This window comes from Numida meleagris, chromosome 8, assembly GCF_002078875.1.
Source record: "Numida meleagris isolate 19003 breed g44 Domestic line chromosome 8, NumMel1.0, whole genome shotgun sequence".
In the NCBI taxonomy this organism is placed as follows: domain Eukaryota; kingdom Metazoa; phylum Chordata; class Aves; order Galliformes; family Numididae; genus Numida; species Numida meleagris.
This window is the reverse complement of record NC_034416.1, coordinates 2,051,565-2,067,156: the sequence shown is the minus strand read 5'-3', so window position 1 is coordinate 2,067,156 and position 15,592 is coordinate 2,051,565. Positions and strand designations below refer to the sequence as shown.

Here is a 15,592-nt window from a genome sequence, read left to right as displayed (position 1 = left end):
CACCGCATGTTAGTAACGCGGGTCACTCCGTGCTTCCCAGAACCAGGCTGTCTGCAAACAATGCTGAAACGCTACGCTGCATTTCAGAGGGTGGATTAGTAAGTGCTAGATGTTCTTCCAGTTTAAAGCTCCATGTTGTTTCCTAGGGGCAAAAGTCCAGAAGACACAGCCACAGGCTTCCCTCCAGTAATCCCCACAGATAAAGGTACAGGTAGTCATGAAGCAGCTGGCTGTATTTTTCCTGTACTTAGGCTCTCTGTAGAAACTATACAGGGAAGCAGGTTCTGTTAACCCTTTGGGGAAGAAGGGGAAAGGCCACAAACATGAGCTTTTGATTCATGGGACCAAATACATTGAGCAACAAATCAGAATTCACAGCAGGTTGCCTACCCAGAAGACAATTACTCCCCCTCTCTTCTAATTTTGCTAATAAATAGAATCACTGGGAAGGAGAAGGAATGACAAGAATGCCATGTTTCCATTTCTCAGTGATCATCTACCTGAACAAAGGAGAATTTCGTATTAAAAATTTGACCCACTTAATATTTATTACATTGACTAGGAGAAAGCAATGAATGGAGCAAGTCAGTACTGAGAGAGCCGTGCTGCAATTTGAAAGTTTGCCACTTGGCCACGTGAATGACTTTAGGGAAGCCTTGAAATGTCTTCCAGCAGTGACACTGCCCGGGATGTTCGCCATGCCCAGCAGCTCTCCTCGCTAGGGGTGCCTGTGCTGGTGCAGTCCTGCTGCCCTCCTTCTGCACAGCCACAGGGACTGCACAGCTCGTTGGCACCTACCGAGGAGGGTTGGTTTTGTGCAATGAAGGTGTGTGCAGCACTGTTTAAGGCAGCAGTGGCACGCTTAGTGCTGGGAGCACCCCTGTCAGGAGCATCGCCACCGCCACCACTTCATGCATGACACCTGCAGCCCCCGTGTCCCCGTGTGAAGATGCTTCCCGGCAATCGGGGATGGGCGCAGCACGACACCGCGCGGAAGAGCGGGTGGATCTGTTACGGGCTCTCATCTGGCTGGCTGCAGCTTTCACAAAACCGTCGTTTAATTAAACCCTACGCCCCGGAGCTGACCTCGGCTCATCGGGGCAGCAGAGGGACGGGCGCAGGGAGCAGCAGGGCCGTCCCACCCCACATTTTTGGGGCCGCTCAGTCGGACAGGCTCTCTGAGAAGGCCGATTTGGACTTCTGCGTCTGCTCCAGCCGGTTCAGGATGAACTGACTGGTGTCGATGAAGCGCTCCACGCAGTTCACGAAGCATGTCTCAGCCCGGCTGTCCAGCTTCGGCCCGGGCTTGTCCATGCACTTCTCCTGCGGAGCAGTGGCCGTTCTGGGTCCGGGGGTGCAGCGCTGCCCCCCACTATCCCCCCTCAAACTCCCGCCTTCCCACCTCAGCCTCACTGGGGCCTCCCCTCCCCGGAGAAGCCTCTGAGGCTCTCCCAGAACCCCAAACCACGAGGCAGAGGGCCTCACCGTGATCCCATCTCCCTCCTCCCCAAAGGACGAGGCCCACCCCACCGCCGCCTTAGGTTAACCGGAGCCGCTGCGCCCGCCCTCCCAGCTCTCGCCGTACCCAGCAGAGCTCGGTCATCTGGTGCACCAGCTGCTGGAACCGCTGTTTCTGAGTCTCCACCTCGATGAAGCGCTGGAGCTGCGGGTCGGCTCCCCCCAGCCCGCCACCGGACGGCGCCTCCATGCCGCCGCCACCACCACGACCTTCACGTGCCGCGCCGCGCCGCGCTGCGACCGCGCATACACCAGCCCGCCCCCTACTTCCGCCTGCCTGCCCCTTACTTCCGCCCGCCCCCTACTTCCGCCTGCCTGCCTCTTACTTCCGCCCGCGCTGCGCATGCTCAGTGGCCGCAGGCCCGGAGCTGTTAGGAGAGGTTTATTGTGAGGGGTTCTGCGGGGCCTCACAGCCCGCGCTGTGCGCGCAGCGGGGCCATGCGGGTGCCCAGGTGTTGTTCAGTGTCCCCGGCCCGGTAGTTCCAGCCACCGGCGCCGGGAAGGGAGGGCGGGTAGGTGTGGTCACGGCTCTTCATCCGTGATGTCCACGATGCTGCCCAGCAGCGCGCTGAAGGTGGGGCGCTCCTCGGCCTTCTGCGGGGTGAAAGGAAGGGATGTGGGCGCCCGCCCCCCGCTGTGCTCTCTGCTAGAGCCACAGAGCACCTCGTGGCCACGTACCTCGTGCCAGCAGCTGTACATGATGGCGTAGACCCGCTCTGAGGCCTGCTGGGGCCGGTAGAGGCGCAGGCCTTGGATGACGTGCTCCGTGGTCTCGCTGTTGTTAAACCTCTCGTAAGGCATCTTTCCCAGAGAGTAAACCTCCCACATCAGCACGCCTGTGGTGGGAAACGGCGGGGACACCTCATGGCATCCGTGTGCAGGGGGGAGCTCGCTGCTGTTGGGCCGCCCTCCTCCTGGCCCCTGAGTCATTAACCCTGTGCTCTTACCAAATGACCACACGTCAGACTTGCTGCTGAACTTGCTGTACAGAAGCACTTCAGGAGGAGACCACCGAACTGGAAACTTTGACCCCATGGAGCTTGTGTACTCATCATCCAGAACATATCTGCAGCACATCAACAGATCAGGGCACCTGCCCCCCCATTTCGCATCTCCTCCATGCAACCAACAAAGCCCAAAAGGAATCGACAGCTTTCAGAGTGATCAGTTTGCACTCTGCATGGCTTTCAAAAGGCAAAAATGTCCCTTTGCAGACAAGTTTATGTTAGTCGACCTGGGAATGAGTGAGGGTGACATTACAAGAGACAAAACTGGCACATGGAAAGAAGAAGGCTGCAGCCAGAAGCCTGGAGATGAGGGAAGAAGCAGCAAGAAGAGGGGGTTGGGGGGATGAAGGGTAGGAAAGGGATGATGGAAAGATGAAGGAGGTTGGGCCAGACAGATGAAAGATGGGAGAAGGCAGAGGAAGAGCGGAGCTGGAGAATTGTGGGGGATAGACTAAAATGCAGAAGAAACTGACAGAGGAGATATGGAATTGAGACAGGAAAGTGACATAGATGTGTTTACCGGACCTGGAAAGGCCAAAATCTGAGACTTTAACAATCCCTTGGTCATTCACCAAACAGTTGCGAGCAGCCTGTGGATGGAGAGATTGAGGCAGTCATTCCTACCTCCTCCTTCTTCTCCTATCCCCCTGTAATCCTCTGCAACTTTGTCTCATCTCCATCCGCCTAATGCTTTGCCGCACTTTGTCCCACAGGTTCATCTGAACTGGGGTAAGCTAAAAAGGTCTCAGCAAAAACAGGCAGGACCCTCTAGTCTCCTGTTTATCCATGAATGGACAATTTCCCCTGTGGGATTTTGCCTGGACAAAACAGCACAAGGAGATCTGGTATGGCACACATCAGGACTGCAACCTGGCAATGCCAGCCAGAGGCCTGAAAAACCACAGGCTCAGCCTTACATGGGGATTAAAGCTCCATGTCTGAGCTAGTGATGCCTGTGTTGCCTGAAGCAAAACTCTGCCCTAGCCAAAAATGCATTTCCTGTCCCCTGGAAAGCTGCCAGTCTTCCCCTTACTCCTAACCCGCTGCAGAGCAGTGACCTCAGACATGCCATAGTGGGCACCCTGTCTATGCTCAGGTGGGCAGGGAAGCTCACAGGGATACTCTGAAGAGAAGGCTGCAGAGTTGCCTCTCTTCACCCTGATGAATTAGCTGGACCCTGTCTAGGACATGCTGTGGCTACAACTGAGCTGGAGAGGTGTCCTTCAGCCACATCCCTACCAGGTCTCGGTGCAGGAACTTCTTGGATTCCAGGTACTCCATAGCTTCACAGACATCTTTGCACATTTCCAGCAGCTCAGCAGGCTGGAACCGCCGCTGAGTTTCCCTCAGGAAGTTCAGGAGACAGCCGTTGGCCATGTACTCAGTGATGATGAAGATGGGACGCTGCTTTGTGCAGACCCCATAGAGCTGCACCAGCTTCTCATGAGATAGGTTCCTATGTTGGGGGCAAGAAGGGCATTTCTGAGCATCTGTAAGGACAAGCTGCAAAAGAAACACTGCTGAATACGGAGAGGGAGAATTTGTCAGGGAAAAGTGCTCCTGGAACTCTCACTGGCAAAACCAGCACAAAGGGTGCAGGCTCTTGAAGCGTGGATTCATTTTGCAACATGTGAAGCTGCCTGATGCTGTCGCTCCAAACCATCTGGGAGTGCAGGTATGCTGACAAGATATATGCTGCACTGACCTGGGAGCTGCTCACCACTTACATCATGACTTTGGCTTCATCGATGAACTCATCTTCTGACATGGAGCCCTCTCTGATCATTTTGATGGCAACATTGTATTGGCCTCTCCATTTCCCATACTTCACCACACCAAACTGCCCTGTCCCCAGTTCCTTCAGGAAGGTCAGGTCCTTTGGGTCAATCTCCCACGACCCTAGGACAGAGAGGGTGAGTGTGATGAGGGTGCAGGTGCCCTTCCCGCAGGATGCTCCCAGTCATCTGGCCTGGCTGGTCCAAGAAGAGCTCACAAGCATGTGCTGCCTGAAAGAACACGCTGAAAAGCCATAAGCATGCCTCAAAAACATCACAGAAAATTCATGAAATCCAAACCTATTCTTCCAGAGGATGGAGAGCAAAGTAGCTTGCAAATCTCTTGGTCAGTACTGTCCCAGAGGGCCAGGGAGTATTAGGAAGGGATTCTAGGGAACACTGTGGGCCCTGCTGTGGGGAAACTGCCAGGATCTCAGCCCCAACAAGTTCCTGCAGGTAGAGCACCCAAGCTGGGTGCCCTTCAGGCCCTGCAGCCAGGGAAGTTAAGGAAGCCTGGGACAGCTTACCATAGCCCAGGCCAGCTGTGGAAGGGGCACTTTTCTGGTGTCGAGACACTGGATACTTCAGTCTGGATATGAGCCCTGAAACACAAACAGGTGCACTGCCACACCATACTTGCCCATGATGTTTCAGCAGGTAATGCAGGCCTCCTGCCTCCAGCCCAAGAAGGAGAGGACACTGTGAAGTCAGTAAAACCCGGTGGCCTCACTGTCCCTATACTCTGAGCCTGTCACAGCTTCTCCTTGCAAAGGAACATTCTTGTTCCAGCTCTTCTTGGGCTGCATCCTCCTAGCTTCATTCCCTATCTGTAAGGTGCTTTATCATCTGCAAACCTGCACTGCTGGGTAGATTAAGAGAGATAGGCTCATATTTTACTTTTGTCCAGAACAGGATTGATTGAAATTGCTTCAATAAGAGGACAATGTTGCTTTCAGCCTGGTGACGGCTGTAGATGGGACAACAAAGCATTATTGAAAGATATGTGGTGGGTGTAGAGGGGTGTTTGATGGATGCTGCCCTGCAGGAATCCAGGGGAAGGGATGATCAGGAGGCTGTGAAGTTCCTGGGGATTCAGCCATGCAGAGCAGAGGTGTGTTTCCAGAGTGTTTTGCTTTGCTGAAGTTGCCACTGGGCTGTGCCATAGCATGGAGATGGTGACTGCACACCTTGTGCGGGACAGAGCCAGCACCAGGTGCTAGAGCCCAGGTGCTATCAGTTTATGAAAGGCATTAGGTTCAGGCTATGGCTGCAAGCTCTGCCTGCGCGCATGAGCACTCACCGGCAGAGTTGTGCTGATGGTACGTGATGAGCTCTGGGATGGTGTTGAACAGGTGTTTTTCTGCCAGGTAATACTGATTCTGGGGGGTGCAGCATACAACGTAATGGCGGATCATCCCTTGGGGGTCTCTGGAGAGACAGTGCATGGGGTCAGCAGCTTGGGAAGGGCAAACAGAGGGTGAGAGGTGCTTGGAGGGGCCCTCTGAGATAGCAACAATCTATTCTTAGATCCACTTACGCAGCAGACTTGGCATAAACAGAGACAGTGTATTTCCCTGTCTTGCTGGTAGAGTCTCGGACAATGAAGCCTCCTTCCTTACCCTAAAAAAAAAAAAAAAAAAGGAGGGGGAGATAGGATGGGGTGTTTGTGAGGAGGTGACTGTAGCAGGCAAGAGGGACAATCGCAGCATGGCTGGAGAGGGTGCAATGAATGAAAGGAGTCCTGCTTGCAGCCCTTGCCTTGGAGCACCTACTGACTTGCTTTCCAGGAGGAGGTCACAGTGGAAAGAGACATTTCCTAGAGCTGCTGGGGTGACACAGGGTGCAGGGTTCCTTTGTTTGTCCCCCAGGCAGTGCAGGCTAACTATACTGCTGGGCTGCAATGCTGGAACCATGGGGCTTTCAGCTACATAAGTAATTTCTGGTCTAGATCTAGCCAGCTCTACTCTCCTTGTCAGCTACAAAGGAAGGGGCAGTCTTGCGTTGCTCCTAAATGTATTATCCCTCAATATTCACTGCATTTAGAAACATGTCACTTCAGTGGAGAAAGACTGATTCATCCTGATGGAGATCAGGCCATGTGCTCCTCCCTCCCTTTCCAGCTGTGAACATCGAAGGAGCTGTGGCTGCTGGCCTGTTGTCTGGTGGCTTAGAGATGTACCCAGCTTTCCCTTCCCAGTGCAAGCCAGGGCTGGCCCATGCTAGATGCGAGGTGACAGCAGCCTGCAGAGGTCGTGTGTGTAGAAGACCCAGACCTGGAGTCAACGCTTACCTCCTGCTTCAGCAGTTGCTCTGCTTGGCTCCGAGTGATATTCTTTGAGTACCACCTGGAACAGGGAGGGATACACCATCAGGGAGACCCCCAAACCACCCCTGTCCCCTTCCTGGCCTGACCCTGACCCAGAACTGGATGTAAAATGTCTCCAACTGAGCACAACTTGCCACATCCCCACGCTTTCTTGTACTCACTCATAAATCTCCAGGGAATTGCTCGTTTCGGTGACATAGTTGCTGGGGATGTATCCTTCCCTTCTGCAGGAGAAAATGGTCTGAGAGTCTGAGACCAGTTGAGGTTCCTCAGTGTAAGATGGGGGTCCCTGGGGCCGCCCCAGGAGCAGTGCTGGGATAGGACAGGTCTGCAGGGTGAATGCCACAGGTAGTGGGAGCGCTTACCCATTCTTGTCGCGGGCTTTCCACCAGGGCAGGTGGCTTTCCTCCAGGATGAGGTACTCCTCACCCTTCTGCAGCTGCAGGTCCTGCACATTCATCGGCACGTAGTTGTACAGGGCCACCACCTTCTTCATTTCGCCTGCTGCGCTGGGGGCTGGCTCAGGGGGCAGAGGCTTCATCACCATCTTCCTCAGAGCAAGGGAGAGCAAGGAACATGGGGAGTTTGGCAAACATGCTATTTCCTGAGCCAAGGTCCCGCCCAGGCCTGGTCAGGTCAGCACTGCATTCACCTCAGCTCTTACACAGAATTCCACCAAGAGACTGACACAACCCAGTGCTTTTTATTGCAATATTTCCTCCTTGGAGACCTGTCTTTGCCAAAGACAAGCTTTTTTTCCCTGAACCTTTGGTCTTTACCCTGTATCAGGGCTACTCCCTCTTCCCAGTTCCCCCTGGGGACTCTCAGGGGTCAGATCATTTTACTTTCCTCCATCTCTTGGACTTCTTCCCCTGGCTCAAGCCCACTTGGGCTCTACCTTGACATCCCCCTCCAGAGCCAAGCTCTGGTCTGTAAAATTCTGCAGACTTTTTTTTAAACGCTTTGGAGCAAACCCATGTTCACTGGTCCTTACCGTGTCCTCCTCGGGAGTGGGGGGAAGAGGCTTCTTTGTTTTGCGATGTGACCGCCCAGCTTTTAAACCTTCACAACACAAAAATGACACAGGTTAGAACAGATCCCTAGCTGCAGTGGGCAGGTGGGAGGTGGTCACCAGGGCTGGGGACGGGCAAGGGGAGAGTGCCCAGTGTCTTACTGCCATTCCTGCTCTCCAGGATCTTGCAGCCCATGGCGTTCTTGGCTGTCTGGGAGCAGCACAGGTACTGGCCATCAATCCAGAAGCAGGGGTGGTACTTCTGTACCAGGTCACTGTTGTACCGGATCACTGTGGCCAAGGAGGGGAGATGCATGTGACCCCAAATACAGATGATCAGCCCCAGTAAATCATTTCACTCCCTGCTCTGTCACTGGTACACAGCTACATGGCCCTGCTGCTTGGGTTTCCTCCAGCTAGTTGCTCTTGCCTCTGTGCCACAGCAACACAAACCCTGTGCCACCAAGCTGCCAGCTAGAGAAGGGCCAGCCCTTCCCTCTCAGATTTGATCAAAACTCTTCAGCAGCTCTGCAAAGGGACGTGAGCACACTTAGAGGGCTGGGTCCTGCTGCAACCAGTCCTCCTGCCAGCTGATATACCCAGCATCCCCAGGCTGCTGAGGTCCACGACTCACGGCTCTTCTGAGCCTTTTTTTTTTTTTTTTTTTCCTCCAGAAGTGCTGGACCTGGCTTTCCTATGGGCAGAGTAGGATGCTGCTACCATCCCCTGCCTGCTCAGCGACCTTCCTTACTGGGGGGCTGCTCCCTTGCCAAGCAGGCACCAACCAGCTTCCTGCTGCTCATCCCCAAGCCATAGGACACTTGGTGTGCCACCTCAGCATGATGCTGGCCCACACCATCTCTACTGCCTGCGGAGAGCCCTGTCTCTCCACGAAGCAGGATGTGGGCATCCCAGCAGCAAACAGCCAGCATTTTCTCCCTGTTTCCCCCTGGATTCTACAAAGTCTTGAACTGCCATAGCACCATCCTCCTGGAGTGGGGAAGTGGGGCTGGGGCTGGCAACTGAGCAGAGCAGCAGGGCTCTTGTGAGATAACTGACTTCCCCGTTATCAGCCCACTCTGCTTCCTCCTTGCTCAGGCAAACTTCCCTGTGTCAATTTGAGCAGCTAATCTAACCCCACCAGCACAAAGCCGCAGAAAGATACACACACACACACACAGACACACAGGCAGCTCCATCAGATTTTGGCTGACCACAAACAGCCCAGCCCCTCCGTGCAGTGCTGCAGCAAGGCGCTCCCAGCTTGAGGAGAGAGCAGCCCCACAACAAAACATGAGCTCAGTAGCACCACACGGGGCTTGGGATGAGCTGAGAGATGCTCCTGGGCTCCAAATAGGCTTTCTGTCCTTATTTCCTTCCTAATGCAATGGGAGCTCTACCCTCCCCTTGTGTGCTGGTGGAGCTCTGTGGCCACATCTACCATTTCCTCCTGCTCTCCGTGACTTCTGAAGTTGCTTGAGCTGATTTGGAGCAGGTCTGTGGGATGGCAAGATGCCTCAGACGATGCTGTAGGAATCAGTGGGAGGTGAGTGCCCCCCTCCCCAGGCTCGTATCAGCACAGGGATGGTACGGATGATGCAAGCAGGGGAATGGCCTTATGACTGCGCTTGTCATGGGAGAACTTTCTGATAGAGCTCTCTCTTCCGCAGATATGGGATATCGTAACCACGAGGCAGCGAGCCCCCGGAAACCCAGAGCTCTGAGTCACGCCGCACGCGCAGCTGGGTGCCCCAAAACTCACCGCTCTTCAGCTGATGGATCCAGCGTTTGCGCAGCTCCTCTGTCGGGGAGAAGACATAGAGGGGCCCCTCATCGTACACCACCTGTGGACAATGTGCTCAGCACCAGGCCATGGCTCGTGGTGGCAATTAGGGGAACAGAGGCTTGTGGCAACCCGGAGCAGCCGGTGCAGAGCACAAGCCGTGCCGTTGTGTGCTGGCCCCGTGGTGCTCATGGAACCGTGACAGAGATGTTATAAATAAGCCCCTTCCCCTGAGACTTTCCACTTCCTTCTCTGACTTTCAGTGTGCTGGGGGCTGTGCTGGGTGCCAGAGACGGTGAGCAACTGAGTTGGGGGCTGAGTGAGCAGAAAGCATCCATCCCTCCAGCACTGGCCACGGGACCAAAAACTGCAGGACAAAGCTCAGAGCCAGCATCCACCTCCTCTTCCAGAGAGCTGCCTGATTACTCAGTGCCCATGAAGGCTCATCAGTCTGCCCCACACAGCAGCAGGGTGTCCTCAAAATGATGCTGTGATTGTCCTCATATCCCCCTGCTCTCCTCACCCCTGCTGCAATGCCAGCCCCCGGTGCCCTGCAGCCAGGTGGAACAGAAATGTGAAGGGAGCACGATGAGGACTCACCTGAAAGGGGTAGGGGAACCGCTCGATGATGGAGATCTGCTCCATGTTGTAATCCTCTCCTTTCTTCTAGAAGAGAGAGGCAGAGATGGACACTGACATCCTGCCGCTCAGCTGCGGGACCTACAGCCCTTGCCTTTCTCCTGCCCCATGCCCAGCATGTTGGGCTGGACATCAGTATGGTTTGGGCTGTGTGCTCAGAGCCCCGTGCCGGACAGCACTGCCCCAGCGAGAGCACAGTGGACAGCAGCAGGGATGCTCACCGGGACCTGCCGCTCAGGGGGAGGATTGTTTTCAGGCACCACCGTCTCCACACAGGTGATCTTCTCAATGTCCACCGAGCCCTTCTTGCTGCCTCGGCGCTGCAAAGAGGCGAGATTGGTTTGAAAGATTCCCAAAGCGGGGACCTGGGGAGACCCTCGTCCCCATGCCTTGGGCTGGTGAGGGTCAGCCAGCAGCCCCGCAGACTCACCCCCCTCTCGAAGTCGTACTCGTAGTAGGACAGCTTGCTCTCCGTCAGCAGGAACAGGCGCTTCTTGAAGTTGAGGGGAGACGTTTTCTTCTTCTGCTGTGAGCGCTTCAAGAAGATGCTCTCCAGGATGACACTGGCCATGTCGGCCCCCCCAGCTGCCTCCTCGCCGTGCTCACGAGGTTGCTGCGTGCAGGGTGACACGGACACGGTGCTTGCTCAGCCCAACACCTGCCTGCAGCCAGACCTCATGCACATGCAGGGTATTTATGGGGTGACCTCTCCCTGTTGCTTCCCCCTTGAGATGCCATGGTAAGGACCGAGCTGCCACTCTACAGGCTCCAGCTCCAGCTGGGTGCCGGTGGCTAGATGGGAGGGAGCTGGGGAGGCCGTGAGAAACGCCACCTCGGGGAGGAGCACAGAGGCCGAGCTGTGACACCCAGCACCCTTCCTCCTCCTCTCGGCACTGCTGTGTTTGTGTGGGCTGTTTCCTCCCGCTGAGCTGCCTGGGCTCTGCCTGCACAAGGGACAGCTTGTGGGGGGCAGGTCCACAAAAAAACAGGGGTCATTCCTGGTCCCAAATGCCTGCAATTCTCTGCTGCCAAGAGCACAGAGCGGCTCTAGAGCCATCCTTCCCCTCTGTGCCCAGGGAGCCTGTAGGAGCACGCAGACAACGCTGAATTCCCTTCCCTCTGTGAGCCAGGCTCAAAGCATTTCCTTTAGCCAGCACCCAGATGTGCTTAAATCTTCCTGCATTCCCCACCAGCACATCTTCTGACCCTCTCCAGGAACGGGTCTGGATGTTTGTAGCACCCTATGGCTGAAGGTGTGAGCTGCTCCCATGGAGGGCTGTAACCAGCCTCTGCTCCCACTGCTGAGCCGCAAAGAGCCACTACTGATCCATGCCCCCCAGTACCTCCTCTGTGCCTCCTACCCCTTCACCTCAGGTTTGTTCTCTTTTTCCTGGAAAACTGGAGTCAAGCTCCCTTCTACCCATCTGTGCAGCCCCTCTGCTCACCACAGGGACCACACAGGGACCAAAGGTACTCTATGTGGTTCTGTCTGCTGTGCCACTCCCATGGCATGCTCAGCAGGGCAAGGGCAGGAGCAGGGGGTCTGCCCCATCCTCTCCAATGTCCAGACCCTCACCCCAGACCTCACGGCAGCAAACCAGCCCTGCGTGCCTGCAGACAACGGAGCCCCCTCACCCCAGGGCTCCCCCCTGTCCTCCCACTGTGGGCCACGTTGCTTAGGATTCTTTGGGTGGTTTAAAAATGAAAACAACTTAAAAATAATGAGTTGTCTGAAGAACCAGCAGTCTCTGGCTGATCCAGGGATATGGGCTGAGGGAACTGGGGACAGGGCAGGTGGCTGTGGTGGCCACTGACCCACAGGCCATGGGACGCAGGGAGCCTTACCTTGTGTCGCAGCAACTGTGTCACCCCCAGCAGCGCCGGGCAGAACGGACAGGTCCTCACTGCGTCCTCTGAGATAGTGACACCAGGGAGGAAAGGACAGTGAGTGTCACAGAGGGATGATCTGATCCAGCACAGTGCAGTCTCCCTGTCCCCAGCACAGCCTCCCCATCTCTGCCCCAGCACATTCCTCCCCAGCTGCCCCTCTCTGCCAGGTGTGCAGTAGAGACGAGAAAGGGGTCAATGTGCGCAGAGCCACCAGCCCCCATCCCTGTTCTGGCGGCTGCCCAGCAGAGCTCACCTCCCCAGCCAGCCATCACTTTCTCACTGTGACAGCAGAGGTGGCGAGTGGGTAGGTGGAGGCGTCCCCCCCTAGACAATGTGACTTCCTGCCACTGTCACACCTCGGACAGGAGTGCTTTGACGTGGCCACTGTGCTAAGTGCCACCAGAACTACAACCCGTTGGGGTGTTGAAGCAGGAAGGGGAGCTGCCCCAGGCAGCCCTGCACACTAGGATGCTGCGCACAGCTGGATGGGAGCTGGGATTCAGTGCACAAAGGCACTGCCAGCACCCCCACCCCCTGCTCCAGTGCACTCCAGCACCCCCACTCCCTGCTCCATGCAGCCCCAGTGCCACCTGCACCCAGCCAGCACCCTGATAGGTGCCTCCAGCACACCCCTAGCACCCACAAACCACTCTAACCTCCTGTTCTGGCATAGCCCCACAGCTCCTAGCACCGGTACACCCAGGGAAGGCCCTGTGCCTCATGTCCTCGTGGCTGCAGGATGGATGCCGCCAGCTCAGAGCACAGCCAGGCCTCATGGCCCTAATGGGGCTGCTTAGCGTGGCTCACCACCAGCTGCCCAGCACCTGGGATACCTCCCCCATCCCCAGCACCACCCTGGGGTACACAGCAGAGGTGCGAGGCCGTGGGCCCTTGTGCTGCCCACGTCACCTCTCCTCATGCCACAAGATCCTGGGATGCAGCCCTCCCTGGGTGCCCCGCACTCACCGAGCCCTCCCGGCCACCCCGGATGGACAGTGCTGTGCTGCGCCCGCTGCCCCACGCCTGCCCCGAGCGGCCCAGCACCGCGGGTCGGGGCGGCTGTGGGGACTCAGCGCAGGGACGGCGCTGGGGTCTGCCGTACAGGGAGGAAGAACGGGGCCGGCCAACCCCACCCTTTCGGTTCCCCTTTTCTGGGTTTCTGACTCAAAGCAGCAGCTGCGTTTCCTCCTGGAGATGGCCGGGGCCACCTCCACAGTGCCACCTTCACAGTGCCACCAGCAGGCCTGGGTGTGGGGACATAGTGCTGGGGGCACGGGGCAGGACGAGGGGTTGGGGAGAAGGGCTGGATTGTGAGGAACAGGTCTGGGGCTGGGAGCTGGGCTGTGGGGTGGGCAATGGAAGGTGGGTGATAAGGGCAGGGGGGCTTCCCCTGCACCCTGTGTCCCTGCACCCCTGTGTATCCCTACGCAGCCCCATGTCTCTGTGAACCCATGTCCCTACGACACCCACCAGGCCCCCGCACCACACAGCCACGTGCCCCCAACCTCCTTACTCTCCCATCCTCCCCCTCCCCTGCATTCTCCCGTCCTCCCGCCACAAGGGGGCGCTGCGCTCCCCGCGCTCTTCCTCTCTATGATCCTCTCACGTCTCCTTCCGCTTCCGGGTCGCTCCTTCTCTTCGAGTTGCCGCTGGCAAGATGGTGAGCGCTGGCGGTGGGGGGGTTGCGGGTCTGCTTTTATCCGTCTCCATCCGTCTCCGCGGCGGCTCGCTCCGTCCGTCCGAGGCGCTGAGCGATGCGGGGGGCTGCTCGGCCTGCGGTTGGGCCGGGCCTGGGCAGTGATGGGGGCCGTAAGCGCGGGGCGGTGGCGCGGGGCCTGTACTGTGGGGCGGGACGGCCGGGCTGCGCTCGGCAGCACCAGGGCGGGTTGGCGTCTGTGCGGCTTCTGCCCGTGCTGACCGGCTTCTGCCCGCTCCTCCAGGTGAACGTCCCGAAAACCCGCCGGACCTACTGCAAGAAGTGCGGCAAGCACCAGCCCCATAAGGTCACCCAGTACAAGAAGGGCAAGGACTCTCTCCACGCCCAAGGTGAGGGCGGAGATGCGGTGAGGAGGTCGGGGGCAGCGGGGTATGGCCCAGGGGAAGGTGGTTGCTGCCAGAGTGATGCTTTTAGGCTCAGGATGCAGCTGTGGTGGGAGCAGGGATTTCATCTGATGAGCTGTGCAGCTCTAGGATGAGGTCTGCAGGTGGCTGGTAAGAACGTCAGTTGTGCTTGTAGCATATCTGAGTTACAGCCTAAATGCACCCGTTTTCTTCCCGCAGGGAAACGGCGCTACACTAGGAAGCAAAGTGGCTATGGCGGCCAGACGAAGCCTATCTTCCGTAAAAAGGTGAGTGCTGCTCCCAGGAGGAGGGCTTGAAACCTTTGCACTCCACACATCCTGCTGAAGAGGGGCACTTCTGCCTCCTAACCCATGCTGTGTTCAAACCATACTGTGGCTGCTCTGTGCAAGAAGAGCTGTCCAGAGAGTGTAAGAACACAGTTCCTATCCCAGTCTGCTTATTAGATCACCACTTTCTTACAGTGGAGTGATGCAGCGTGTTTGTGCAGAGAAGCTTCTGCACGGATCCTGATGCTTTAGGAGAACACAGTCTTAATGGAAATAATGTGTTCAATGGAAGGAATTCTTGAAGCAGCAGTAGAAAGACTGGTGTGTTTTGTTACGTGTGCATTAGATAAATGTGCTGCTATCTGCCTTCCTCTCTGGAGTATGGCGTGCCTGGAATTGTAGTCGCATAGCATGTTTTCCTTCTGTGCCCCCACCTATCTTCTGCTAAGGGATGGGGGCTGAAATCTGCTACTACAGCAGGGAAGCAAAACCTGACAGACATTTGCTGTAGCAACCTTCCTCCAGTGTTACTGATCTCTGCAGGAGACCAACCCTGCCCCAGTAAATCCTTCTGCCAGTGTTCTTTATAAACATGAGGCCCTGTTGCAGGCGAAGGGGCAGACCCACTCTTCACTGGTCTTTAAGATATCTTAAGAGATAGGAAAAAAAAAAAAGAGAGTCAGCTGTGTTTACTCTCTATGTTTTGAGAACAAGCTGATGAATCTTCTAAGTGTGGAGATAACAGGCTTTTCCTGAGAGCAGCAATTTATCTGCTTTTGGACACTTTGTTCACTCCTGCACTGCTCCTCCCCTCCCAGGCCAAGACCACAAAGAAGATTGTGCTGAGGCTGGAGTGCGTGGAGCCCAACTGCAGGTCCAAGAGGATGCTGGCAATTAAGAGATGCAAGCACTTTGAACTGGGAGGAGACAAGAAGAGAAAGGTATGTGTGTGTACCAAAGCTGGCTGATGATGGTAGAATCATCTGGGTGGGTGTGAGCACAGCTGTGCTTTTGTTGGGGGAGAACTGCCAGCAGCACAGGCTGAGCACTCCTAAATGGATGGGTGAGGCTCTGTATGAAGTGGAGGATTATCAGCAACATCTAACAGCCTGCCTGGAGTGGCTGCAGAAGGGACAGACAGCAGGCTATGTGATGTCGGGTGGGAGAGGGCAAGATTCAGTGGTGAATAAACTCACACTCATCTCTTCCTCCTTATAGGGCCAGGTGATACAGTTCTAAGCTGCATCCTACTCATTTTTGGACCACATTAAAGTATTTGGAAGTGAGCTGTTAC

General features: G+C 56.2%; 3 protein-coding genes and 1 long non-coding RNA gene across 7 annotated transcripts; 2 read left to right on the top strand and 2 right to left on the bottom strand.

Annotated features, from left to right (window-relative positions):
* Positions 523-1,806, bottom strand: TIMM8A (translocase of inner mitochondrial membrane 8A). Its single transcript, XM_021405768.1, has 2 exons — positions 1,586-1,806; positions 523-1,323 (listed from the first exon to the last, which is right to left on the bottom strand). Exons 1-2 carry the CDS (start codon positions 1,706-1,708, stop codon positions 1,162-1,164), a joined length of 285 nt encoding a protein of 94 aa, XP_021261443.1. The 5' UTR covers positions 1,709-1,806; the 3' UTR covers positions 523-1,161.
* On the bottom strand, positions 1,886-13,580 carry BTK (Bruton tyrosine kinase). 4 transcript variants are annotated; one of them, XM_021405757.1, is made up of 20 exons: positions 13,557-13,580; positions 11,906-11,973; positions 10,491-10,673; positions 10,282-10,380; positions 10,022-10,087; positions 9,401-9,482; positions 7,801-7,929; positions 7,621-7,688; positions 6,992-7,173; positions 6,788-6,850; positions 6,591-6,645; positions 5,838-5,920; positions 5,601-5,728; positions 4,828-4,902; positions 4,253-4,424; positions 3,765-3,981; positions 3,051-3,115; positions 2,466-2,584; positions 2,197-2,354; positions 1,886-2,112 (listed from the first exon to the last, which is right to left on the bottom strand). In XM_021405757.1, exons 3-20 carry the CDS (start codon positions 10,629-10,631, stop codon positions 2,041-2,043), a joined length of 1,974 nt encoding a protein of 657 aa, XP_021261432.1. In that variant the 5' UTR covers positions 10,632-10,673; positions 11,906-11,973; positions 13,557-13,580; the 3' UTR covers positions 1,886-2,040. The 4 variants fall into 4 exon arrangements, with proteins under 4 accessions (XP_021261432.1, XP_021261431.1, XP_021261429.1 ...); XM_021405756.1 differs by lacking the exon at positions 13,557-13,580 and adding an exon at positions 12,917-13,099; XM_021405754.1 differs by lacking the exon at positions 13,557-13,580 and adding an exon at positions 12,204-12,240.
* Positions 4,325-9,485, top strand: LOC110403029. Its single transcript, XR_002441460.1, has 2 exons — positions 4,325-4,646; positions 9,309-9,485. It is a non-coding gene; the product is annotated as an uncharacterized LOC110403029 (long non-coding RNA).
* On the top strand, positions 13,517-15,584 carry LOC110403025 (60S ribosomal protein L36a). The gene is made up of 5 exons (XM_021405767.1): positions 13,517-13,610; positions 13,891-13,996; positions 14,231-14,298; positions 15,117-15,239; positions 15,517-15,584. Exons 1-5 carry the CDS (start codon positions 13,608-13,610, stop codon positions 15,535-15,537), a joined length of 321 nt encoding a protein of 106 aa, XP_021261442.1. The 5' UTR covers positions 13,517-13,607; the 3' UTR covers positions 15,538-15,584.